Below are 27,616 nucleotides of genomic sequence, written 5' to 3'. Positions count from 1 at the left end.
GGCCACGATGTAAGTCGAGGAGGAAGAAGGAAGCAGGAGAAAGTGAGAGAAGGAAAGTGGATTTGTTTTTCCCAGCAGGAACTTACTGCTTAAAAAAAGAGATAAGATAAAACTAACTTGTTACAAGACAGACAATAGCACAACAAATGTTGTTGTATATTATGCAAATGGCCAACAAATCCTTAGTAGTTGCAGCTTCTTAAATGAGAATTTGCTGACGCTTTCCTCACTTTTCTATCTTAAATTAAATACCTTTTTGACTTTTGGACTGGGAAATAAAGATGAGCATTTCTCTCAATTTTCTGATGTAATGCACTTATGAAAGGATCTCTGTAATCAACTTGCAAGCGTTACAAAGTCAACTTTTTTTCATACGATAGGACAGCGATTTTGATACGTTTCAATAAAGTGAGTCCCCAGGACACACACGTGGTCATTTAAGTAGTTCCCCAATAGAAAGTGTGCTGTTTTTCCAAATTGTAGTGTTAAACTTGTGTTTTGATGTCATATGGTCATCGTCAACATGAGTGAGTACAGCATTGATCGGTCAGTGGCCACGTGAATTTATTTATCAATACCAAGTTTGTAGCTTTGATAGTTGAAATGAAATCTGAGCAGCGAGGATTGAGACTATGAACACGGGATCACTTCTGCGCATCTATCTGGTGACCGGTCCGTGGATTATTTTATTTTGACGCCAATGATTCTTTAGTTTATTTTCTCTAGTGGGGTTTCCATCAACGTATTTTTATGCGCACTTTGAAGTATCGCATTAGAAAATATTCATGTGTTCGCGTCTACACAGCGGTGAACGGTTGTCTCGCTGACACCAAATGTCTCTGCCACAACCCTGTATTCTGCACAGGTAACCAACTTGTACAATGCTACCTCTCTCTCCATTTAGCCAAAGAACTTAGCTTCTAACTTTTGTTTTTAGCAAGCCGGTTTGCAATCTACAACCATGCGTAACGTCAACTTGTGACCAAACCACTCTTTGCGTAGTCGAGTTTATTCGCTCCAAACCAGATGGAAACGCATCTAATTCACATTTCCTTTTTTACGACATTTTAAAAGTTTGCTTAAAATGCGCTTGACGATTAGATGGAAACGTGACTTGCGATTTCAACAAGGATTTGTTGTTCACAACGTAGCATTATCGGGGTCATGGTGCGTCACTGGACGGACGCCTCTTTTTAAATCTCTTAAAGTGGAGTATAAGTGACAGCAGCTTCACTATGCTGTTGAAGGTTTTGGAATGACTGTGCATTCCAAAACCTTCAACATTTATTTTTGGTCACGGCCTTTTTAGGCGCCTCCTCTAAATTATGTAACGAGTCAGAAAAAAAAAGTCTGAAGTGTTTTGGCACATTGATTGATGATGAGCCATAACTGAGATTTTTGTAGAGTGGCGTGACAAAGCTCTCCGCAGTCCCATGCCTACCTCTCTGCTCCGAACTCCTTCACAATAAAAAAAAAAAAAGTGATTCAAAACACATTTCTGAAGAATGTTGGCTAACCAGAAGCACAAAAACATAGATTCCAACCAGCTATTGATGTGTGAGATTGATGCTGGCATGTGTGCCTTTCCCCAGATGTCTGTGTTTGTGATTTGGTGCACCATCCTGATATCTAATTACAAGTTATCAGCGTTTGATTCCTGTCTGGGTTCCAGATATTACAGGGCATGCATTTCTTTTGCAGTGTTTCTTTAACAAATGGGACGTGCTCTGGTTGACATGACAAAGGAGGGGGGTTTTCTTTTTGTATTTTCTAGTGGGAATGATTTTAGATCTTGTGTAACAAGAGTGTGAAGAGCAGGGATGAGAAATAGGAAGAGAGAAGGTAGAAAAAGGTGTTTTTATTATTTAGATGAAAAGTAGCACAGCTGTCTTAGAAAGTGCGCGTTCACTATGTTACCTAAAGTGTGCATTGTTGTATTCATCATTATATCTGCCAGCCGCACATTTTCTTTTTGACGTATATTATAAATTGTTCTGTGAGATCACTAGCAGTTCTTAGCTGTAGGTATTGTATTATAACATCTGTCTCCTCCCCTTTTCGTCTGCTACTTCCTGTCTTATCTAAAGCAACTCCCTGACCTCCCTTCCTGTCCCATTGAATTTCATTTTCTTTCATTCTCGATTCAAAGTGGTTTATCGTCATAAAAGGTGGAAAAACACAGCGGCCCAGGCTCTGAATAGTCACCATGTGTCTCCTGTTTCTGTGCAGACGTTCACGGCGTGGTGTAACTCCCACCTGCGCAAGTCAGGCACACAGATCGAAAACATCGAGGAGGACTTCAGGGATGGGCTGAAACTCATGCTGCTGCTGGAGGTCATCGCAGGTAACTATCTGTACAACCTCGAAGACTGTTTTCAAGTAAACTAATATGGCTGGCATTATGGTCATTATCGCAATTATTTTGGTCAATATTGAAATCCCAGTTATTTAACACTAATTGACTGTTGAAAAGAGTAAAATAATGAAACAAATCGACAGTGAAAACACATTGAACTGTGAAATTTCCCTTAAAACTTTTCCCATTCAGAACACAAGACAAAAGAAGAGTTTACTTGCAAAACGTAATGTGCAAAATAATCTTTTTTTTTCTCGAATACTCTTTTTGTGATTGTTAGAAGTCAAGGTCGTAATCACAATTTAAAAAAAAAAAAAAAGAAAAAAAAAAATTATATTGATTGCACAGCCCTTTTACTGTAACGTTATCTAGGGCCCTATTTTAACGATCTGAGCGCACGGTGTGAAGCGCACGGCGCAGGTGCGTTTAGGGCATGTCCAAATCCACTTTTGCTAGTTTGACGGCGGAAATAAGGGTCCGTGCGCCGGGCGCATGGTTCAAAAGGGTTGTACTTAGTGTCTTCATTAATTCATGGGTGTGTTTTGGGCGTAACATGCAATAAACCAATCAGAGATCATCTCCCATTCCCTTTAAAAGCCAGGCGCGTTTGGACCTTGGCACATTGCTATTATGATGGCGGATTTGTACCATAATATTTTTATTTGTAATCTTTAGCATGTTTGTGTGCTGCTGCGTGTCCCTGTGTGTGTAACAAGCATAGTGTGTGCGCGTTGTGCATAAGCCTAGGCACATAGATAGCAATACGCCAAGAATGCACCTGAACACACCTCCCTGTAAGACCATGGGCACAGGTGCATTTGCTATTTAAACGGCGTGGGCGCTGGGCGCTCTTAAAATAGCAAAGGCTCTCGTGTCGGGCTTTTCGCCGCGCTGCGCCAGGTGCAAAATGGGGCTCCTGATGTTTCACCCTAAAGCCGCAGGGAAAAGCCGCCCAACACACACACACACACGCACACTCTCTTGCTCTCTCGTGTGTCACTGAGCCGTGGTCTGTCTCTTAGCTGTCAATCAAAATGTTTTCAGATGCTAAAGATGCACAACATCTCTGCCCATTCCAGGGCGAGGTCACTCGCAGTTTCCAACCTCAGTATGGATCACAGGCATTCAAAAAAAAACCCATTGGGAACACCCTGCTATAGATCTGTCACTGAATGACGGCTTTTCTCTCGAGGTTTCTTGTGTTTAATTGCAGGTTGTCGTAGCAGGGAAACCATTCCTGTGGCATAGTAGATAAACATTTGAACTGCTGTCGTCCCGTAATGAAATTTGGCTTCCTTTTTCACATTCACTTCAGTTTTTTTCTGCTGTGAGCGACACCAACGTCCCTGCTGTAACTTTAACTGTCCTGACCAAGTGTTGTTCTGCTGAGCCTGTGGAAACGCGCTCCGCTAACTCGCTCACTGTGTGTGTGTGTGTGTGTGTGTGTGTGTGTGTGTGTGCGTGCGTGTCCGCAGGCGAACGGTTACCCAAGCCTGAGCGAGGCAAGATGAGGGTGCACAAGATTAACAACGTTAACAAAGCCCTGGACTTCATCGCCAGCAAAGGAGTCAAGCTGGTCTCTATTGGAGCAGAGGGTAAGCATGCATTCATGCACGCACATGCAAATATAATTAAGGACCCCCCCCCCCCCAACGGAATTAAGACATTTCCTCACGAGTCCCGAGACTGTCACTGTGGAAACATCTCATTCATCCATCGTAGTGTAGTCCTTCTGACACAGACAGAAAGGGAGCTTTAGTTTTCGTACTTGGCCGGTGTAAAATCCACACCGACAGCAAAGGACCTTTGGACGTGGATGGGTCACATGGCCTACAGAGCAGGGGCCACGGGGCCAGAGCCTCTGTTTGAAGTAACTTTTACCAGTTTCAGTTGGAAAGTCACAGAGCTCAGTTAAAAGCAGGGAGGTCCTGATCATGTGTTGTTTTGGCTTCTTGATCAGTCTTTTTTTATTGAGTACTTGCCAACCAAATCCAATGCTTGTTTTAGTTTATTTTGTCCTCCATGTGACCGCTGCACAGCATGCTGCGGCTAAAGTAGTATTCCCAAAAAAAAAAAAAAAAAATGCAATAACATTAGTATTAGTAATTTAAATCAGGATTGCACAACGGCTCGGCTTCAAGAACATGCAACCGTCATCATCAGGCTTTCTTCAATGGTTTCCTGTAATATTTTGAATAGTGTGCTGTGGTGTTTAGTATAATATCTGTAGAGGAGTGTCAGTGTGGATCTGCTTTGGGCAGGAGTCAGACAGCCTCTATCTCCAGAGTGAACACAATACTGAAGTTCAGCTGCAGTTTGTCAAATGTCACTGATGGACGCACAAAGCGACACATTTAGCATCTCTTTCAGTCTGGGTGTTTTTGCCCCTATGTAGGTGAGGGGGGGCTTTTACATGTCAGTGCTCAGGTGCCTATTGTCTCCTAATCTTCTCATGCCTTCGGAGCACAGAGTGAACCGAATACAAGTGTTGAGATCAAATGCTCAGCAACTCATTTTGAAATTGGCAGCGTGTAAGTGTGCGGAAATGTGCCTTATAGGTCACCTGCAGGACAGTGACCTTTATCCTACTTTATGAGGACAAACATTTCTGCCACATGACACTGCTGATACTGCTGACCATTGAAACAAAGTTTCTACACATGCACACACACACACACACACACACACACACACACACACACTTTCTGGCCTTCTATAAAAACAGCCCACTAAATGTCATCTACTGGAATGCTGTCAGAGAAAAATGCCAACATAGGAGATGGAAGAGGAAAAACTGGAGGGATGGTGGTGACGAGATGAGAGTGGCGGAGGTCCTCCAGAGATGGTTTAAACCGGCGCAAACCTCCGTTTGAACTCCAGGGACTTAAAGTATAGATTTGTGGAGGCATGGCAGTGGAAAAAAGACACTCTTGCTAGCTCACAACACAAACATAATTTAGCTTTTATAAGAATTTAGAGAAATGTACCACAATACATTTAACGGTGTTTTAAAATGTGACACTCAGCTTCTTCAAGCACACGAATGCACAAAGAAATGCATGGAGCTGAATAGTGATCTGGAACACGGATGCCAAATTGAACGTGAAGAATGTCGGATAGAATGAAAGCAATGTGGGTCACATTCCCAGCTGACAGCGCGAGTGTGATTGATAAACCGGTGAAAGTATGAAAGGGCTGCTGGGTGAATAGTCTCAGTGCTGTATGCGTTTGAACTATGAGTGGAATGTGACCCCATACTACATACCTCCTCTCTGACATATCATTGCACACGACCCGCTGTCCTGTTCTGTGTGCGCTCATTAACCTGCCAAGCACCTGTGGATCGTGGTGGGAAAACTGCCATAATGATATTTTTGAAAGTTTCACTGTAAATATTTTCACTGCTGATTAGGGCTGAACGATTCAAGGAAAAAAATCGAATTGCGATTTTTCTGCCAGACGTGATTACGATTTGATTTGCGATTTATTAATTTTTTTTTTATAAATAATTTAAATAATAATTTAGCTGAAGTTCAATATTGTCTGTGTAACAGATAAAACATGTCATGGAACATTATAGCATGAGACACCATCAAAACTGCTCTATATCTCAATGCGAGGATCATAGTTATGAATTTCCAGCAATAAGTCATATTTAACATTATTCCAGCAGTTATCTTATAAAAAAAGAGTACATATAACAATAAAAACAGGAACAAATAGTTAAACCAAATGTTACACCGAACATTCACCTAAATATTGCACGTTTGATTTATCGCGTCCTTCACGATTAGCTAATCGCATTCTTTTAAATCTCGATTTGGATTTGAAATCGATAAATCGTTCAGCCCTACTGCTGAATGAATTTGCTCATGTCATTAGATGACGATCCAAACAAAATATTGATTTTATTGCACACACCTTCACGGAGCACGCAATACATGAATGTTCTTTTTCAATTGATTAAATACCGATTAAATGTACAATGGATTTGTGGCCGGGTTGGCTCAGTGGGTAGAGCAGGCGCACATATACTGAGAGGTTTATTCTTCGACGCAGAGGTCCCGAGTTTGAATCCGACCTGTGACGATTTCCTGCATGTCTTCCCCCTCTCTCTCCCCTGAGTGTCCTATCAAATAAAGGCGGAAAAGCCCAAAAAATAATGGATGGAATACAATGGATTAAATAATTAACTGTATTTTTATGACTGAAGTCCTTGTTAAAGCAGCTCACTTGGAAGCTGTAGCAGTGTGTGGGTGTGCTGCCTTTTATTAAATGAAAGAGCAGATGTAAGGTTGTTAAAACAGCAGTGACGGGACGAGATTTGTGGTCCAGGGTGAATCCGAAGCAATCTTCTTTTTTTTTTTTTTTTGTGTCGGGCAGAAATCGTGGACGGAAACGCCAAGATGACCCTGGGAATGATCTGGACCATCATCCTCCGCTTTGCCATCCAGGACATCTCTGTAGAAGGTACAACTTCCCGTGATTTTTAAATTTGCATTCACAATCAGCAGCAGCTTGGCAGTGAAGTGCCCTGCTGAGGGGCACTGCGGCAGCTCGACTCCCAGCCAGGTTTCGGGAGTAATTGGCCGACCAAAGTCCTGCAGGAATCCTTTGGTGTTCACACGCACATGAAGATGTGCAAGTTTTTGTGGGAACTAGAGTGGAAGTAACGAGGCTAGAGACAGACACACACACACACACACACTATCACGGTTGAGTAGTGATGGAATACATTCAAGATACAAAAACAGGTGCATGGCTGCTCAGTAAGACTGACGATGTGAAACTACTCAGTACTGGAACACTGTTAAACCTGCTGCTATAATCTCTTATTTTTAGTTTATGTGTAGAATCATATTTGGCCTGGCTGTGTTACTTTATTTTATTCTGTAATTCTGTGTCCTTGTTGACATTACTACATTGATTGTTTTTTGTCGGATTGTTTAATTTCATATCATTGGTTACTTCTGTGTTTGTTTTGGTTTAAATGTTAAATTCAGTGTTTTTGAAAATGAGATGGTGCATCTCGAGGGGGTTTATCCTCTAATTGAATGTGAAGAATATCGAATAATCCATCAATTAGTTTAGTAAGCGTAACGGTTTAGTTTGTAAAATGTCAGATAATGCCCGACACACATTCTCATGGCCCAGGGTGACCACTCCAAATCAGTCGTCAGTCTAAAACCCAAGGACGCTGAATTTAGATTGCTATGAAACAGAACAGCAACAGATCCTCATCCTCCTTCACTTCCATAAAGCGGTGTACCTTTCTGTTATTTTTGCATTCATTCTGCTTGATAAATGTTGACTCCGTTACAGCTGTAAAGACGCTGTGGTGGCTAATTAAAACCCTCTGTGCTGAGTTAGCTGCGGTGGGTGTGGGCCACTAGAAGGAATATTGAGTCATAACTCTTATTCTCCATATTACTGATATGTTTCTGATGTTTGTTCAGGCACATGCAGTAAACACAAACATCCTGATACTTTGAGTCCCTCTGATTTATGTTTAGCACAAACAGACGGCGGTGTTTTTCTCGCTGCCTGAGCACCGCTAATGGAATAAAACAAACTGATTCGGTGTAATGAAGAGGCATTTCTCCACAGACTAATGCACACCTCCTTTCCTTCTTCTCTCCTGCTGCTGCTCCTCTCTTCTTCTCTCTTCCTTCTTTTTCCTCAATGCAGAGACCTCTGCGAAGGAGGGTCTTCTCTTGTGGTGCCAGAGGAAGACCGCTCCCTACAAGAATGTCAATGTGCAGAACTTCCACATTAGGTAACACACACACACACGCACGCGCACGCTTTAAGTTTGGACCGATCATTAGTGCTATTCTGGGATGAAAGCTTTTGACAGTCCATTTTGTGTGCCTGTTTTCATCACATTAAAGACCAAAAAGTTCTTAAGATAATTTTGGATGATTAGAATTTCCATCAGAACTCAGTTCTTCATCTTGAGGTTAGAAAATCCTTTAAAAGAGCTTTGAGGTTTTCATGGGACAGGAACCGTCTCCAGTGAAACCCTGATTAAAGTGTTTATGGTTAGCTGCGGTCTGCATGATATCAGAACGGGCCAATATTCAGCACTTAAAAAAAACAAAACATATTGCAGCCTATTAAACACAAACAAAAAACATATTGCAGCCTATTAAACACAAACAAAAATATATAACTCATTAACACATCTCGGTTGTCTTGGAGCAGCATGACCACACCTAGTCGCGTATGTGTAAATATATTTAGTTTGTAGGCATGTATTGATACACCATAACCGAACACTGTTCAATGCTGAATGAAAGCTCACTGCTGTTCATTAACCTACTCAAATTGTTTAGAAAGGTCGCCCCCTGTTGGAGAAACTGGAACACGTTTCACTGCTCTGAAGTAGTCAGAAGCAACTTAAACTGCGGTGTCAGAAAAAAATCCGACGCACGCATATTATTCAGTTGCTTACGGTGCGTGTTCGTGTGGTGTACTGTATACAGTAAATACAGAGTACAAGTTAAATGTGAAACCTTTACTCGTGACCAAGAAAGGCTGCAGGCAGGCACACTCCAGCCGAGTCTAGACCAGGTCTAGAATGTGAAACCTTGAGTTGAGATTATCATGTTCCAAGGTCAGGAATGAATTTCGCCCTCGCAGCAGTTTTCTGTTGTGATGTAACTTATCGTGACCTCACACTGCCTCTAGCTCGCTGGAATTTTTAATGGCGTTCATTTAGCGGACGCTTTTATCCAAAGTCAGTGAAGATAGCAACCAAAAAGAATGTGAGCTAGGGCTGCTTGATTATGGGGAAAGAAATCCTAATCCTAATTATTTTGGTCAATATTGAAATCACGTTTATTTAACACGATTACTTATTGACTTTTGGAAAGAAAAAATTCAACCGTTAAACAAATCAACCGTTAATACACCATGAACTGTGAAATTTCCCTTCATACCTGTTGAATTTGTTTTCTCCATTCAGAACACAAGACCAAATAAGAGTTTACTTGCAAAATGTAATGTGCAAAATAATAGTTTTTCTCGATGACATTGTTTTTGTGATCGTTACGAGCCGAAATGGCTTTTAAAATTTGATTTATTGAACAGCCCTGAAGCCAATACGTAAAATTCATCAAATAGGCAAAACGTCAACAAAGCTTCAAGTGCTGCAGATAGAGAACGTTTTGATTTTCCCATCTTTTCACGGGCCAAGACGCAGTCTGAACAGGCACTTTTCAGCCTAAAGACGTGTAGGCTTTCTGCTGTCTGGATGTCAGTGGGGAGATGGTTCCATCGTTGTGGAACCAGGATCACCAAACATCCTAGATAGTGTAGCAAGCCGTTTGGCAGACGCAGAGCGTAGTGGACGGTAGGGTTGCACGATATGTGCAAAATGTCATATTGCGATATCGATATTCATTTCAAATTATTATTTTTTACATGTAAAATTACAAAAAAGTTATGGGAAAGCGCATCAAAATAGATTCATAACAACTAAAACAAGTTTTCTCACAACACAAGGGTTATTTCCACTGACTGAAATAACGACCATGTATGTTTTACTGGTGGTACAGTATGAAAACAATAAATAAAGGGCACGTCTGTATGTTCGTTCCATTTTGTTGTCTCTATCTTATTTCTTCACTTACACTGTCACTAGGGGTGAGAATCACCAGAGGCCTCGCGATACCATATCATCACGACACTTATATCACGATACGATATTATTGCGATTTTAAACATATTGCAATATTCTGCGATATATTGCAATTCATTACCTTTTTTCCAACTTCAAATTTTTCCCGATTTCAAATGATGTCCCCAAAAGGAAACTTTGTCAACATCTGTTTTTATCTAAAAAGATACATTTCTCTGTTTGTTCATCTCACTTCAATTGTATTGCTGCAAAATGGGATTGTCAAGCAGACAAACTTACCAGCACATATATAATAAAAGATTGATACTTGGCGTCTGTGTATCGATACAGTATTGCCACGGAAAATATTGCGATACTATGCTGTATCGATCCCCACTCCTAACTGTCATTCTGTCGAAATATGCACACAAGTCACGTGGTACGCTCCATAGGGTTTGTCACGTAGTGGACCCGTGCGCTGACGTGTACTAACGTGCAAGTGGCACGGTAACTGGCCAATGAAATGATGATCATTATAGCGTTTCACAGCCAACGGATGGGATGCAGCGCTCCACAAAATAAACTAAATATCGCGTACTTATCGCGACACTTTCGATATAATAATGCGCAACGTGATATCAAGATAACGATATTGAGTCGATATATCCTGCACCCCTAGTGGATGGGCTGGGGTGTGTACAGTTTGACACTGTCCTAGATGTAGGATGGGCATGAGCCATTCACAGCACAGTGACACCGTAACAGGGCTTCGAATTGGGTTTGAGCCCCCACCGGTAGCTAGCGGAGCGGAGTAGAGGAACGGTGTGTGTCAGAGAATGTGAGAGAACATGGGTAAGGTTTAAGACCAGCTGGGCTGCTGCAATCAGGATGAGAAGCAGGCAGATCAGCCAAGTTTAACTTCAGTCAGAGGTGTGGCTCATCCATTTAATTAAAGTCACAATGAGAGTGAATTTGATGGGCATCTAAGCCCCTCTGCTTCCCTCGTGCAGATCAGAACTGGCTTTGTGATTTCTGATTGTCCTGTTACATGTCACCCCTTCTGCCTCACGCTCAATCTCATCTGTTCTCTCTCCGACAGCTGGAAGGACGGTCTCGCCTTCAACGCTCTGATCCACAGACACAGACCTGATCTCATCGATTACGACAGCCTCAGAAAGGTAGACGCATTCTCACACCCTTACACGACTGCTAGACATAAACACTAAGCCCAGTCCAAACCCAAATGTTAGAAAGTCTCTGTGTATTTTGAAGCAAACGACTAGTTAGGTTTCAAATTATTCACAGACAAATCCCCTTTTTCATATATGTATATAGTGCTACGTTTTCATTTATTTCATCCCGTCTTATCTTGCATATTATTGTCCTCTTATCTTATTTTATCTCTACATGACTCATGCTCTTATTGCGACCAGTGTCTTTATTGCCAAGCTGACCCGTTCTCTCGTCAAATACATTTCATGGTACCGATGATCCTGTGTTAACCTACATAAAAAAAAACTAAACTTAAACTATACATAACCAATAATTTAATAAATTAAAATAAAATTGAGTTTAGGTTTGTTTTCACAAGAGATTTGAGACATTTCAAAAAGCGAACATCAACTTTTCAGCGTTGGGGCCAAATAATTTCTTTACACATTGCCTCACTATACAGAAAGCTGTGTTTGTTCTGAACATCTTGATAGGAAACACATGGGTATCAGCTTATATGCAAATATCCTTTTTAAAATGTGAATTTGAAAAAAAAAACCTCAGAGGGTTAAACTTGCAAATAATACAAACATGAATTTAGCTAGTTTGTTTTCTGACACTGTGATTGGATGTTTAGGATGACCCAGTGACCAATCTGAACAACGCCTTCGAGGTGGCTGAGAAGCACCTGGACATCCCCAAGATGTTGGACGCAGAAGGTAGGCCTGAAACCTCCTGCTGTCAATGATTCTGTGTTGTTATTATTGAATAATGCTGTGTACTGTATGTATGTTTTTTTTATGTGTGGCTGTGTTTACATGAAACAAGGTGACTGTGATGCAAGCGTGGTCTGATTAAGCTGCTTGAGTTATTACATAACTTTACAACCCCCGTATCATTATTATTATTATTATTATTATTCTCATTTACGGTTGTATGTAGTACGCATACAGGTTTTCGGCTGTGATTCAGCGCCAACATTGTTTCAAACACAGTCACAGTTTAAAGCTCTTTAATCTAACCATTGAGTAGACTGCTGGGGGGCGGGGAATGGCGTGCAGGAAAGCGCACCTGCGGCCCCTGCATCGAGGACCGAGCCTCTACATATGGGCGCACGCTCTACCACTAGGTCACCCAGGCACCCTGTGTACGTAACTTTAACTGCAACCCCACTTAACTCTAAAAGGTGATGAGCCTGACACATAATCAGACTGACCCAAATCCTCTCTGCAGCAACGATCTAAATTCTGGTAAATAAAATAAAAGCCAAGCACCCGCTAAGTGTGTGTGTGTGTGTGTGTGTGCGTGCCTGTAGCTGTACTTTGACCAGGAGCACAATCACAGTCATGTCAGTATGGTCTGTGCTGACTGAATTGAATTCTTTGCCTTACTTCCGTTACAGTCACAGTGTTGATGTGCATGTAAATGTGGCCACTGTGGTACGTCCGAGGCATTCATCTTCAGGATCGATGGAGCCTCCGTCCCTTCCCCTCCCCTCCTCTGACTCCTCTAATGCTTTAGATTGTAAAGTCGAGGCAACTGTCTGAATGTGTCTTTGTCTGTATGTATGAGGATCGGACCAAAAAGCTGATATTAATTTGTTTATATATTTTCATACCCAATTCAAATCAAAAATTGATATGCGTTTTCTTGCAGAACTCTATTCATGTTAATCTAAAATATCCCAGTTTCCCAAAATAAAAAATGATAATACACACACGCTCACTCACACACACACACACACACACACACACACACACACACACACACACAAAGATCTGTTTGTAGTAAACTGAAATATGGATCTGACCCTTGTATGTACAGTATTGTTAATTCTGTCTGCCCTCTCGTTGTGTTTGTGTATGAATCGGATCGTCCTCTCTGGCTGTTAACAGCTACAGCAGCTTGTTAAGTGTGTGTGTGTGTGTGTTTGTGTATCATATGTGAGTGCATGTTCCTAAATGTGTGTCCTGTTGTGTTTAATCACACGCCCTCTGTCTTGCCTGTATATATATGTGTGTGTGTGTGTGTGTGTGTGTCTTCATAACCACGGTCTCACCCCCTTGTAGACATTGTGAACACTGCTCGTCCAGATGAGAAAGCCATAATGACTTATGTGTCCAGTTTCTACCATGCCTTCTCTGGAGCACAGAAGGTACCCTCTAAACCCCCTGACCGTTACCTTTAACCCCCCCCGTTACTAACCAGGTGCTGCTTCCTGTCCAGCATGGCCTCTCTCTCTCTCGCTCTCTCTCTCTCGACAGCGCTGCGAAGCCCTGGGCCTCAGCAAGGACACTGGATTTGTTGGGACACAAACACTCACGTATACACACACAAACACAAGCAGTGTGAATGTAACTGTGCTGGTGAAAGCAGTAAATATTCTGTGTGCTCTATTGTGAGGTTTTCTTATCGAAATAAGTCAGGAGATTGCAGCAGAGGTAGTTGGTAAAGCCTGAATGAATCGCTGTTAACAGGACAGTATTGGTGCATCCCCTGGACCTGTGTGTTCAGCAGCCAGACTTTTGCACAATTTCTATACAAAAAGGTGTGTCTGTACCATGAGCAACAGTGATCAGAGGCTCAGATTTTTCTAGTTGATACAAATGTCTGTTGGCATTCAGATCAAATCAGGCTTCTGATGCAGATCCTGTTTGCTTTTACACGCAGCCACAGCAGAGGAAAGACGGCATGTGTACTTAAGAAATAGTAGTTCTAGCTGATGTAATGTGCTATTATTGTTAGGATTTTTGTATGAAAAATTGTCAGTTCTTAATATTCATAGAACAGACAAAATCAGCAGCATAAGAAGATGGATTTTCTACTTTTAGAGCAGTGCTTCTCTGGCTGGTGACTTTTTATAAAATACTTTTCAGATGCCGTAAAATGACTGAGTTTCCCATTAAGTCAATCATAAACATTTGCCAAGATAACTAAGCATATCATGGAGGTTATTGAGGGTTTTGATGCCAGAATTGCAACAAAAACTCACCGTATTGACGCAAGATACTCAAGTGAAATAACTGTTAAATTTGAAGCAGCAGTGTAAATTGAAAAATGTTGAATAACGTTTCAGAATCTTTCCTCCCCCCTCTCCTCTCTCCCTGTAGGCCTGTGACAGGAAGCCAGTTGATGCCTCTCTTGTTTTGCTCCTCTTAATTAATTTTCTGGCTCATTCAGAACTTGTTTGTGTGCTTCTGCAGTCTCAGGAGGTGTGTGTGTGTGTGTGTGAGTGGGGCGGTGTGTGGGTGTGTTTTTGATGATGTGTGTGTGTGTGTGAGACAAATAGACAGATCTGGACAGTGGTGTGTGTGTGTGTAAACGTGTTCCATGTGCAGCTTATTCTCCTAGTTCTTGAATTATTTACATGAAGTCAGTAACTACAGAGAGAGTTTGTTTTTCTAGCAACCCTGGGGCGATTGGGAGCAACCTCTTACTGCTTTTGCCAGCATCGTACTTCATTTTTATACATCACACAATTCACAAACAATCCTGTTCACATCAGTGAGTTTATTCAACATCTGGTGTGTCGTTGCTTTTCTGTTTGGTCATTTGAGAATTAGAACTATGACCTTAACCTGAGGTCTGCACGGAGACTCGATACCTGTGTCAAAATCGTCTTCTAACTGCAGAGCATTTTGTTAGGTGTAAAAAACAAATAATAATAATTAAATTTTAAAGTAAACTTTATAGCACTTTCTGCTGGATTAGTACTTTGTTTATACACATCAGTTGAATCAAATCTGCAGTTTTTTAAAACTGATTACGTTATATATATATATATTTTTTTTTAAAGTCCCTCAAGCCCAGTTATTTCTCCACATGATCTGTTTAAACTCAAAGATTTACAGCGTACACATTTTATTTTTTGTTGTTGAATTGACCGACCAGTTAATCGACACGTCGTTTTAGTTCGCGCTTGTCTCCGAGGAGGACAAAGACTTGTAGTCTCAGACCTCAGAGCGGTTATTTCATCTTCCTCACCTGCTAAATGAACCAAACGAAAAGAAACGCTTTCAGACTGAGAATAACAATCCCGGTGAATTCTCCCGACATAGATTCAATGTTAATGAGCTCCATTCAGCAGCTGAGGCGTGTGTGTTTGTGTCCCAACCTCGAACCTGTGGCTCCAGTGTCCCTCAACTCTCTTCTAGAGAACACTCATCCTCCTCCTCTCCCCTTCCTCCCCTCCCCCTTGACATCCCTCCTCCTGCCGTCAGCGTGGGGTGGGGAGTAATAGGAGGAGAACTTGAAGCTGTGGACCTAAAGAGGGAGCCACTCTCTCTCTTCCCAACCCTTTGCTCTCACATCCTGTAGGGACCATGAAGCTTTGGGTTGCTTTGGCTTCACTCTCTCTCTCTCTCTCTCTCTCTTTCTCTCTCTCTCTCTCTCTCTCCGTTTGCCTTTCTCCGTCAACCTGTCTCTGTCCTGCTGGGTGCTGGGTGATGCGTAGACATCGTGGGTACGCTGCGGCCGGATGAGAAGGCCATAATGACCTATGTATCCTGCTTCTATCACGCCTTCTCTGGCGCACAGAAGGTGAGCTTCTCACGCTTCAGACTCACGTTAACACTCTGATGCTGCAACCAAAAAAACAAAACAAAGACAAATCAAGCATGGTTTCCATCAGTGATAGAACTTAGTTTTTTTTATTCCAGATAGTGAAAGGACCGAGATCGGTTTTCAGGGTAAATTTTTTTTTTTTTGAGGATTAACAATTTTTGGTTTTCAGGGGAATTTAGTTTCTATCTAATTTTGGTTCCAGATAGTTGAAAGACAGAGGTCAGTTTTCAGGGAAATCTAGTGAATATCAGAAGATGAAAATGCACAAATATAGTGAAATGTTTCCCTAACATTTTATTAGAGCTGCTTTGTGTTTCTCCTCAGAGGATACGACTGTTCAGGAAAAACCGATTTGTTAACAGTATTTTGGTCATGGATGCCGTCTTGCATCGTTCTGGAAACTCCGAGAGAGAAAAAAACAGGAAATATCAAGAGATTAGGACCACGATGGGAACTCTGACAACAACAGCCACAAACGCTTTCTGATGCTTCTGTTTCGGTTTCTTTGGACATCGACTGTGTTTCCCCCAAAAGGGATTTACTTTGCGGTCTGGATTGAATTTCCCAAACTCACGTTAGCACTGTGATCTTCCACACTTTCCTACTGAATGAATACCACGCCGTGCCTGTACTGGTTCTGTTGCCGGTGTGAAATTTCACACATTTCAGAATACACGTACGTGCAGCGACGTGTATTTTCTCCTGTGGGAAACGATAAAACGTGAACGGTCATTCTAATGACGTGGTTTTGGGAAAAGCAGACCTGTTTGGGTTGATCACTGAGGGAAACGCTGGTTGATGTCCTTCCAGTTTCTCCTAAGCTATTAACACTTCTCCGCTCTAAATGTTTTGTTTTATTGTATGATATTATTTATATATATGGAATATATTAGTTTAGACTTAAAGGTAAATATTTAAACTCAAGAGCACGTTAGCCATGTATAATAGAACAAATAGAAAGTTTGATATATATATCCCCTTTGATCAACATGTGAAAGTGTGTGTACTGTTTGTTTTTATTCCAGTGGCACAGTAGTGTAATGTCCTAGGCAGACGTACAGATGTGGACTACAGCCCTACATGAACCTGTAACTAGATGTATGGACTGACTCCTTAGTTGTGACGGGAGACGCATGGAGCTTTAAAACGCACCGATTGATTAGTTTTTTTTTTTTTTTTTTTTTGCCACGTTCAACTAACCATCAACAGCTGGAGCATGTTTTAATTGGTCAAATGTGACCTTCATTTATTGATTGATGAGTTTTTTTGTCTTTGTGCACTTTGTTAACAATGTGTGCCTGACCTTATGGTTACATTTATTCCTATTCACTGCCTGTGTGTGGAGTGTGTTTGCACAGATTTGGAAACCAAGAACTCGTAGTTATTATAACAGTGGTAATGAAAGGTATAGGTAGTTCTCGAGTGCAATAGACTCTTAACTTTTCTGTTTGTTTTTAAGTGGCTTTAACGTGCAGAATCCTGTTAGAAATGTGGTAACTAGAGTGAATGTTCTCACTGAGCTTTTGGGCACAAAGTGAGTGTTTTATCCAATCACTGTGAGCGCTACTCATCACTCTGTGTCCTGATAGGCCGAGACAGCCGCGAATCGTATCTGCAAAGTGCTGGCTGTCAACCAGGAGAACGAGCAAATGATGGAGGACTACGAGAAGCTGGCCAGTGAGGTGAGGACAAAAACGCTTCCAGCAGGTTTACACCCTCGCTGATTGGACCTCTTCACTTCAGATCCTCGGTGCTCTCTATATGCATCAATCAATCAATCAATCAACATTTATTTATATAGCACTTTACATCAAGGACCAAGAATAAAACAACATAACATACAATGAATAGAATGAAACCTAGAATACAGTAAAGTCAGATAAGGTTGCATAAAAGGAGGAGGAAGAAAGGAAAAATGTCACAGCGCTTCTATGTATTATAAGTCCTTCTAAATAAATAAGTTTTGAGTTTAGATTTAAATAGAGCTACGTCTGTAATTGTGTGAATGTCAGGAGGTAACTTGTTCCAACGTCTCGGGGTAACGTCTCGGGGTAGCGTCTGCAAAAGCGCATCACCCCACAGTTTGTACCTTGACCTCGGAACTTATAAATATGAATAAAGCTGATTGGATGATCGTAATGACCTGTTGTGCTCACAGAGGGTTACAACTTTGGCCACGTACGCTGGAGCCGGGCCATTTTTGGCCCTAAAAACATGACATTAAGATCTTAAGATTGAGGGGCGCCTGTGTAGTTCACCTTGTTGAGCGTGCGCCCCATGTCCAGAGGCGTAGTCCTCCCCCGCCGGCCCTTTGCTCCATGTCATTCCCCCTCTCTCTCCCCTTTCATGTTAAAGCTGTCCTATCAAATAAAGGGCCTAAAAAAACGCCAAAAACATCATCTTTAAAAATCTTAAAAGTGATTCTAAAACGCAGTGGGACCCAATGGAGCGTGTAGAGAACGGGGGTTAATGTGTGAGCGTCTAGTATTTGTTAGACATTTACTAGATGCACTGATCAAGTGACTTTCAAGGCTTTCTGGGAAAGTGTCGGAGCCTTCTCTCCAATGGATGACAACCCGATTATGTTCTCTTCCTGTCTGCCCCTAGCTGCTGGAGTGGATCCGTCGGACCATCCCCTGGCTGGAGAACCGAACCCAGGAGAAGACTGTAAATGATATGCAGGCCAAACAGGAAGACTTCAGAGACTACCGCTGTGTCCACAAACCACCCAAGGTACAGAATACCTTCTGCAAACTCCCAGAAATATGCACGGCAATATGTGACAAAAGTATTTAAATGCTAACCCTCACCAGCGCCTTGAGCTAGTTGAGGATATCTTCAGTGCTTTTATATCCTTTTCCGTCATTTTAAGAGGTTTTTGTTTCCTCTGCTGAATGTGTCCACTAACGACTCCCCCCCCCCACCTTCAGGTCCAAGAGAAATGCCAGCTGGAGATCAGCTTCAACACTCTGCAGACTAAACTGAGACTGAGCAACAGACCTGCCTTCATGCCATCAGAGGGACGCATGGTGTCTGTATGTATGCACATATCATCTACAAGAGTCCATATCTTTGACATTTGAACGTTATTCCTATTTGTGACCGACTGCAGGAAACCTGCGCGTGTAGAGAATTCATATTCCAAATAAATGTTGACGATATGAGTGTGCTCTTAATTAGGATTCTCATCTACACTTAGACCTGCTTAAAAAAAAAAAAGATTTATATGTAAAAGGAAACATTTTTCAGTCACAAAGCGGACACATGAGTGACGTGTCGGCACTAACTGAGGCCTCCTAGCTTGTAGTTGTTTGGGATTTTTGCTGGATCAGCTTCTCGGCACTCTGTAAGAGATAAAAGAAAACAGGAAAGTGCACTTTTGTAAAATCGGAGGTGAAAAATGCACTTTTTTTTGTCAAATATGAAAGATCTTCTCTTTTCTTTGGTACTGTATGTTTAAGTGTAAAAAGGGATCCGAGACCAGTCAATGCTTGGTGCATTTTAACAAGATCACATTGACCTCCTCAGATTCAAAAAGTAGCTTTTTGCTGTCATACTGTAAACAAAGATGCAAAAGATTCTTTCAAAAGTTCCAACAGAATACTCAGCGTTGAGTTTTCAGTGGTTGATGTCAGTGGGAGAGGTTTTTTTTTTTAACGTGCAAATAAACAGTTGCCATACTTTACTGAGGTGAAGGCTTCATATCAGTTATCCCTGCTGTTTGGTCCCAGGATATCAACGGAGCGTGGCACACTCTGGAGGGAGCAGAAAAAGGCTACGAGGAGTGGATCCTCAGCGAGATCAGGCGTCTGGAGAGGCTGGAACACTTGGCCGAGAAGTTCCACCAGAAGGCGGCCATCCATGAGTCCTGGACCGATGGTACGTAACGGCTTTATCGCAAACACTCACTGGATGAGCGTGCTGTAATACTGAGCTGAATCGCCTCTCTGGGATCAAGCTGGATCCTCTTATTTTTGACAAAAATCTTGGCTCAGTTTCAAGATGAAAATCCCTCTTTAAATCTTTTGTCTCTTCTTCATCCAACTGCACTTTTTTTGTTTGTTAAAGTGGAGTTAATAAATCAACCAGTCAGTCTTCCTCGTGAAGAGTGCAGGTGATGCAGATCTTTTAAACTTAAACCACAAATTTGACATTGTTTTCTTCACTGTATTAAACGTCTCTGCAGCATTTGGACAGACTTGCATGTTACATGGATTGATGGATATTATGTGCATGCAGGTAAGGAGGCCATGCTGACCCAGAAAGACTACGAGACGTCCACCCTGTCAGAAGTGAAGGCGTTGCTACGGAAACACGAGGCGTTTGAGAGCGACCTGGCAGCCCATCAGGACAGAGTGGAGCAGATCGCCGCCATCGCACAGGAACTCAAGTAAGGAGGGAAGACGTGTGATGACCAGCTGTGGACCCATCGGGTCCCAGTGTGAAGGACAATAATACTCTACAGAGAAAAATCTGCTGATTAATAAAGGGCTGAACGACGAATCCTTCTCAAATCGCGATTCGAAAGAATGCGATTAGCTAATGGTGAAGGCCGCGATTGATCGAATGTGAATATTTAGTTGAAAGTTTGGTGTTTGATTTAACATTTTTGAATCCTCTTTTTATTAACATATTTACTGTTTTTTTCAGAAGATAAATGCTAAAATAACATATTTACATATCACAGATTGTTTACAGAAATGTCCCATTTTCAGTGGATTTTTCATTTATTTTGTATGACTTTATTTAACATGATTGTAGAAGGTGCAATATTGAACTGAGGCATATCCGACATTTCTGATATTTTCATTGGAATATTTTTTTATTATTATAACTTTAGATTTTGGGATAAATGTTATGTGTTTGACTGTTCAATGTCCCATGCTTTTTAAAAGAAAAACACTTATTGCTGGAAGTTCATATCTATGTTCTCATCCCTGCATAAGAATATTGAGCAGTTTTGATGGTGACATGTTTTATCTGTTACACAGTGAATATTGGACATTAGCTATACTTTAAAATAAAAAAAAATCATGAATCGAAATCGCAATATGTGGCAGAAAAATCGCAATTAGATTTTTTTTTCCCCCCAAATCATTCAGCCCTAATTAATGTATAACTCGGCTCTCCTCTGCTCTGTTTTTAGCGAGCTGGACTACTACGACTCTGCCAGCGTCAACGGTCGCTGTCAGAAGATCTGCGATCAGTGGGACGTCCTGGGAACTCTCACCCAGAACCGCAAAGAATCACTGGAGGTACGACGACGTGTGTCGTGTAGGGCTGCACAATATGTTGTTTTCATCGCCATCGCGATAACAACTAGCGCTATAAACACATCGCGAAAGGCTGCGACATATCACGATAGACACTCAGTTTTTTTTTTTTTTTTGTTAGTTGAAAGAAAATATCAGTAGAAAAGTGCACTTTAAAATCTAACGGACATTCTTTTATATTCAACGTTCAGTTTGTTTCATAAAAAAGAATGTCGGAAATGATTACCTTTCATTTGTTTTAAATTCAGCAAGCAATTTGTTGTATTTTAGCAGAATACTGAAAGCAGCAGAACTGAGTGCACTTAAATATCTATTTATTTATCGCGAGTAATATCGTTGTCACGATATTCAACGACGTTATCGCATATTTTCCTCATATCCTGCAGCCCTAGCGTTGTGTCATTTCTCACTGATGCAGTCACATGGTTTTTCCACTTTGTACTATGTATCTCTAATCGCATTAAACATTTACAGTAACTCTCACTTGAATATGAAATCTAAACAAACAGATTGAATGTACAAATGCATAATGGGCCAAAGTAACTTGTTAGTGTGTTATCTGCCTACATTGATCATTCATGGCTGCATTGAGATCTCAGAAAAGGCAAAAAGCCTGGTGAAGTAGAGCCTATGAAAAGGATTATGCCTTTCAGATCAGACAGGGCCTGATTCATGTCATCATTTTATTTAGCCAAAATTCTCATACAGAAGCTTTGGTTAAATAAGTGTTTGTGTTTATAAGTTTGTATAAAATTATGAAAATGTTAAGTTTGTCAAGTCTGGCTTTTAGTTTTAGTGAGGAATCAGTAGAAAAACATCTCAAAGTTTTCTCAAAGTAAGGTTTCAAAAATCAGGTATTTTATAATGTGTAGTAAAATGCAAGACCCTAATGCTGAATAAAGTATTTGCTCTGTCCTGGAACATCTGTATCAAGTATTAATGTACGAGCCGCTCTCCTGGCTGTTTTCTTGCCAACAGAGGACAGAGAAGCAGCTGGAGTCGATAGATGAGCTTTACCTGGAGTACGCCAAGAGAGCGGCGCCCTTCAACAACTGGATGGAGGGAGCGATGGAGGACCTGCAGGACATGTTCATCGTCCACAATATCGAGGAGATCCAGGTAACTGGGCACTGGACCGTGTGTGAGTCTGGGCCACATTGGTGCAACGCCTGTCTGACAATGTGCCAAAGAGGATTTACTAAAGACATTTAAATGATGCAGTAGTGGGAGCTAGAGCTGGGCGATATGAAAATCAAATCAAATGTCACGACATTTTTGCCCAAATACAGCCATGTTGATATTGTAGGGTTGACTGTTGGTGCTTTCACAATATATTTACACAACAAGATTTTTGCTGAATAATCATCAGCTATGTGGATACAATGACTGAGTGGGTAAAGGCAAATAAAAATAACAGCTAGAACAGTCTGATGAGTTCAGAAAATGACATCACTTAACTGTAATGCAGCCTTTAAAACCAGGAAAAGACAACATATGCCATATCGCGATATTACGATATCCAAAATGTAAGACGATAACTAGCCTCATGCATCGATGTCGATATAGTATCGATATATTGCCCAGCCCTAAGCAAGGCATTAAAAGGTAAACCGAGAGGTATAAACTACATCTGGCATAAGATAGAGTTGCTGTCTGGTGGAGGTAAAACAAACATGTTTGTTGTTTTTTTTTCCTCCCGCAGGGCCTGATCACAGCCCACGAGCAGTTCAAGTCCACGCTGGCGGAGGCCAACAAGGAGCGGGAGGCCATCCAGGCCATCCAGGCTGAGGTGCATAAGATTGCCCAGAGCAACGGCATCAAGCTGAGTGGAGCAAACCCCTACACCACCATCACACCGGCGAGCATCGACAGCAAATGGAAAAAGGTAGGGCTGCAGCCGGTGCCTTCTAATCAGTATTCTGTTTTGTTGTTGTTCTACGTTAATGCCTTCTTGGGTTTTTGTGTACTTGTAAGTATAGTGCAGCTCTTAAACTTAAACTCAACTGATTAAAGCTGGTCTATTTCTTTTCCCTCAAATGTTTGCTGCCGCTTTTGGTGAAGTGCGCATACCCAGGGGCCTGGCACAAAATTCTGGGCCCTGTAGAAAGGCATTTCCTATGGGCCCCTCCCCATATCCACAGCTCCTCTCCATATTTATTTAGAGATGATGTAAACACTTTTGTGGTCATTGATCACACTGATGTGTACGGAGCAACAGTTGCTCAAGAAGCTCGACATAGTCTCTGGAAGCTGGACGATTTGAAGACTTTCTCCAGCTGGTGCTTTGTGTGTGCAGCTACAGGTGTGTTCTGTTACAGCTGTGCACGTTTCTAATGTGTGTGTGTGTGTGTGTGTGTTGCAGGCGATGGACATGGTGCCGCTGCGTGATAACGCCCTGCAGGATGAGCTTAACAAGCAGAACTCCAACGACACTCTGAGAGCCAAGTTCGCCACTCAGGCCAACACGGTCGGCGCCTACATACAGGCCAAAATGGAGGTAATGGATTAGCCCACGCAGTCGGTCCGAGCGATCGGCGTTGTGTTGGAAGCGTTTCATCTCTGCACAGCTGTGTGTGGTTTGTCACAGTTTTCAGGCCGACATTGTGCAACAGTGAGCTCATAGAGCAAAGACTCAACAGGGTTTAGGAGCTTTGGTGAATGTTTAGTTTTACACATAGGTGAACTTATGCATGTATACTTGTGCAGGTTTCTAATTTTACTTATTCATATTTTATATTTACTCGCTATGTTTATTTTATAATTACTAGTGAGGATAGGGTAGGTTCTTTTTATTTTTTATTTATTTTTTTTAATAAATGTGTCCTCTGGTGCTGGATGGAGTCTGCTGCGTGAGAGTTTGCGGCAGAGTGTCTTCTAAAGATTTCACACTGGGCTGCACGTGATGGTGGATGTACATTTGTAGGATTACCAGGATATTAAAGCACGCGTTTGTGTCGGCAGGAAATCGGCAGGATATCCATTGAAATGAACGGCACCCTGGAGGACCAGCTGACCCACCTGAAGGAGTACCAGAAGACCATCATGTCTTACATGCCCGAAATCAACACGCTGGAGGGATACCATCAGCTCATCCAGGAGGCACTTATCTTCGACAACCAGTACACTTCCTACACAATGGAGGTAACACACACGCACATCTAAAACCTCCATGAATTAATCTGTTCAGTCATCACAGTCCGGCTCTTATAATGTGTCGTCGTGCCTTTTTTTAAAGTTACTAGTAAAGCCCATAAAAGCAGTTTGTTTTTGTAAACTTACCTCTGTCCCACTGCCCCAAAATCAAAGTTTGCAAGTCCAATAGGGCAAGGCAGCTTTATTTATAAAGCACATTTAAGCAACAAGGCAATTCAAAGTCCCATTGAATATAGAGCCCATATATAGAGGTTTACACCTCGACGCAGTGCCCGCAGGTTCGACTCCGACCTGCGGCCCTTTGCTGCATGTCATTCCCCCCTCTCTCCCCTTTCTAGTCTAGGCTTTCCTATCCAAATAAAGTCCTAAAAATGCCCCTAAAAAATAATCTCAAAATCATTTCTTAAAGCTTTAGTGTGTAACTTTTTGATATTAAGAAATGTCCATTACATTACGTTGCTGTTGTAGTTGCTGTGTCATCTTTTCTTCATCTTTGTCCAGATGGGTGGTGAATCTAAAATTGTTAATCACAAAAAAAAAGGCAGCTTTAAAAAGAAGAAGAGAGTAAAACTGTGAAAGACGGTGTCTAACATGTTTCCTCCCTTGCTTCCTCTGTGTTGTGCCCCTTCTCTCCCCCCTTCCTCCCCCCCCGCAGCACCTCCGTGTGGGCTGGGAGCAGCTGCTGACCACCATCGCCAGAACCATCAACGAGGTGGAGAACCAGATCCTGACGCGTGACGCTAAGGGCATCAGCCAGGAGCAGCTCTACGAGTACCGCGCCTCCTTCAACCACTTTGACAAGGTCAGGGGCCCGAGCTGCTTCTTCTTCTTCTTCTTCTTCTGTCCTTTTCACTACGTCACAGTGTTAAAGTGGCTGTCAGTTGTGTCAAAACGAATGTGGAATGTTGGATGTTTGGTGTAACGATTGATTTAACATTTTCTATTCCTCTTTTCATTATTATATTTACAGTTTTTCATAAGATAAATGCCGGAATAATGTTACACATCCCAGATTGTTTACAGAAATGTCCTATTTTCAGTGGATCTTTCATTTATTTTTTTCATGATCATAATCGTAAATTGAATCGTAATCGCAATATCTGGCAGGAAAATCGCAATTAGATTTTTTTCCCCCCAAATCGTTAAGCCCTAGAGCTAAGTATACTTACATTTTTCTTTGTTGGTATTGTTTTAACTTGGTTAAACCCGAGGAGCAGGTTATACTGTATATGTTGATGTAAACATTCAATAAAACTTGTATACCTAAACATACAGATAAGGGTCACAGATAATCAAGGAATTAGGATTATACTATTATATTACAGTCAGAGGCAGACAATCTGATTATTTTAGCTTTTTTACCATTACAGTATATATTATATATATATATATACCATGCATACTTGCTAGGGATGTAGCAGTTCTAAGAACACATAGTGACGTCAGAAAGTGAAAAAAAATTAAATCAAAAGTAGATAACGCCCTAAGCCGTTTAAAAATTGCACCGTGATTCATTTCTTCTTATCGGTTTTGAACTGATTCACGATGCATCGTTACATCCCTAAAACTTGCCCATACAGAGCAGTAAATATATACTGTATTTTAAAATAAAAAACTGTACAGAAATGTGTCACTGCATTTGTCACACTGACACATATAAGCCCACTTCATCCTTATAAAAGCATCCGCACCACACCAGAAGGAAAAAAAACACCTTTAGCTCTCAACTCAGATACTTGTTATTTACCGCATATATATATATATATATATATATATATATATATATATATAGTCATTGGTAGCTGTGTCATATTACTGTACATTATTAGCTGTCTGAACATGTGTTTTCTTCTGAGGATTTAGCCCTTTCTGTGTGAATGTATAACACGACTGAATGACTGTTTAGACCTTACAAGGGGGTGAGAGAAGAGCCAAGCGTGTGAGTATTCATCCTGATGTTTGACACAGGCGGGCACATGTTGGGAAGAAGTTGCGTTCAGGTGTTAGCAGAGCAGAGAGTATTATCAGTGTAACTAGGGGGCTATTGCTGACTGGCTTTTATTTGAGCTGAGAGGCTTCCCATCACAGATCCAGAAAAGAAAGACTGTAGTTGTTAGTCAGTTCAAAGATAATGAATGCAGTAAATGTTTGCTGTAAATCTGTTAAGGTTGTGCTTTGCCTTGTGCAAGTAAGAATCAGTTCTTATCAGTAAGAATTTGCAGACTTACACTCTGATAGGAATACTACTTTAATCCTCATGCTAATGGCAGTCAGAAGATGTTATTTGTAGTTTAGCATGACGACGCACTCTCTTCAGAAGTGGTGCTTAATTGGGTGTAAAAAGCACAATGTGTCACCAGACTTGTGTGTGCTGTGGTCGTTGTCAAACCAGTTTATAGGTCTTTTGAAAACTCATTAACGGTGAGAAAGACACCACCATCATTCACCATCTCACAGCACTGTGTGTGTCACTGATTGATGCTACTGTCTGACACTGCGGGACTGTGCCTATGGTCACTCATCACATCACATCTGTGTTTCTGGGCACACAGCACATCTTGTGTTCTTTAACAGCACGACTCTAGAACCTTTGTATGTCTGAGAATCACAATCTCCACACGAGGGAAGTTGTTGTGACAATATTGACGTCTTTGAAATACTGGACAAATTCTGCATGCAGAGCCCAATGACATGTATATTATCCTACTGTATTTTGAATGCAAAGACCTTTTTAGTGTTTGCAAAGTGACATTTGAATTTAACACTTCATGTTACCGTGAATACATTTTAACACATTCTTTATAAATAACTCGTGTTGACACATGCATGTGTTGAAAAAGGACTTCACAGGTCCACCATGGCTGCCTGTTGAGTTGTGTGTGTTGACATTGTCTAAACATCCATGAATGTCTGTCTGTCTTTGTGTCTGTCTGTCCCTCCATCCTCCATGTCCTCATCATCTCCTTGCATGCTGTGGATCTCATGGTCACCATCCATCCACCGTCCCTGTGTTGCGATTGGTTCATCCTCATGACGTTTGGCGCTCTGTCATTGGTGCGTTTGGCCGATCTCAGGACCACAGCGGGGCCCTGCAGGCGGAGGAGTTCAAGGCCTGTTTGATCAGCCTGGGCTACGATGTGGAGAACGACAAGGTAGGAGCTCCAGGACGGGACGGAGGGGAAGAGTTGGTGTTTGTCGGGCCTCTGAGCACGAGAGCAGAGCGGAGATCACTGCCAGGCAATCTGAATTTGGGCTAAAGCTATTTTCAGTTTTGTAATCGATTGTTGAATCTTTCAAATTTATTATGTATAAAATGTCTTTATGCACACACACGTTGGGGTGCCAAAGTCAGACAGGATTTTCAACACACAGCTCTAAATTGCCCAGATGTTTTTGGCAATTTAATAATATACAAATTATTTAGGAGGCTGTATTTGG

The 27,616-nt window shown here is 41.6% G+C and overlaps 1 protein-coding gene across 6 annotated transcripts in view; it reads left to right on the top strand.

The window, feature by feature from the left end:
* Window positions 1-27,616, top strand: part of actn4 (actinin, alpha 4) — a 70,995-nt gene that overhangs the window by 39,610 nt on the left and 3,769 nt on the right. For 2 of the 6 annotated variants that reach the window (XM_036001004.1, XM_031304161.2), the window contains exons 2-20: window positions 2,230-2,344; window positions 3,832-3,951; window positions 6,740-6,826; window positions 8,045-8,132; window positions 11,077-11,155; window positions 11,827-11,908; window positions 15,643-15,728; window positions 17,342-17,434; window positions 18,360-18,485; window positions 18,683-18,787; window positions 19,484-19,631; window positions 19,992-20,142; window positions 20,899-21,007; window positions 22,004-22,144; window positions 22,728-22,910; window positions 23,388-23,522; window positions 23,987-24,166; window positions 24,834-24,980; window positions 27,253-27,330. In XM_036001004.1, the coding sequence (XP_035856897.1) occupies window positions 2,230-2,344; window positions 3,832-3,951; window positions 6,740-6,826; window positions 8,045-8,132; window positions 11,077-11,155; window positions 11,827-11,908; window positions 15,643-15,728; window positions 17,342-17,434; window positions 18,360-18,485; window positions 18,683-18,787; window positions 19,484-19,631; window positions 19,992-20,142; window positions 20,899-21,007; window positions 22,004-22,144; window positions 22,728-22,910; window positions 23,388-23,522; window positions 23,987-24,166; window positions 24,834-24,980; window positions 27,253-27,330 (2,253 nt within the window). Of the gene's footprint in view, window positions 1-2,229; window positions 2,345-3,831; window positions 3,952-6,739; window positions 6,827-8,044; window positions 8,133-11,076; window positions 11,156-11,826; window positions 11,909-13,258; window positions 13,345-15,642; window positions 15,729-17,341; window positions 17,435-18,359; window positions 18,486-18,682; window positions 18,788-19,483; window positions 19,632-19,991; window positions 20,143-20,898; window positions 21,008-22,003; window positions 22,145-22,727; window positions 22,911-23,387; window positions 23,523-23,986; window positions 24,167-24,833; window positions 24,981-27,252; window positions 27,331-27,616 lie in introns of all 6 variants that reach the window. The other 4 variants (XM_036001003.1, XM_031304160.2, XM_031304164.2 and 1 more) reach the window with 3 other exon arrangements.

Source organism: Sander lucioperca, chromosome 5 (genome assembly GCF_008315115.2).
Source record: "Sander lucioperca isolate FBNREF2018 chromosome 5, SLUC_FBN_1.2, whole genome shotgun sequence".
Lineage (NCBI taxonomy): Eukaryota > Metazoa > Chordata > Actinopteri > Perciformes > Percidae > Sander > Sander lucioperca.
The sequence above is the reverse complement of the archived record's forward strand: the minus strand, read 5'-3'. Positions and strand labels throughout refer to the sequence as shown.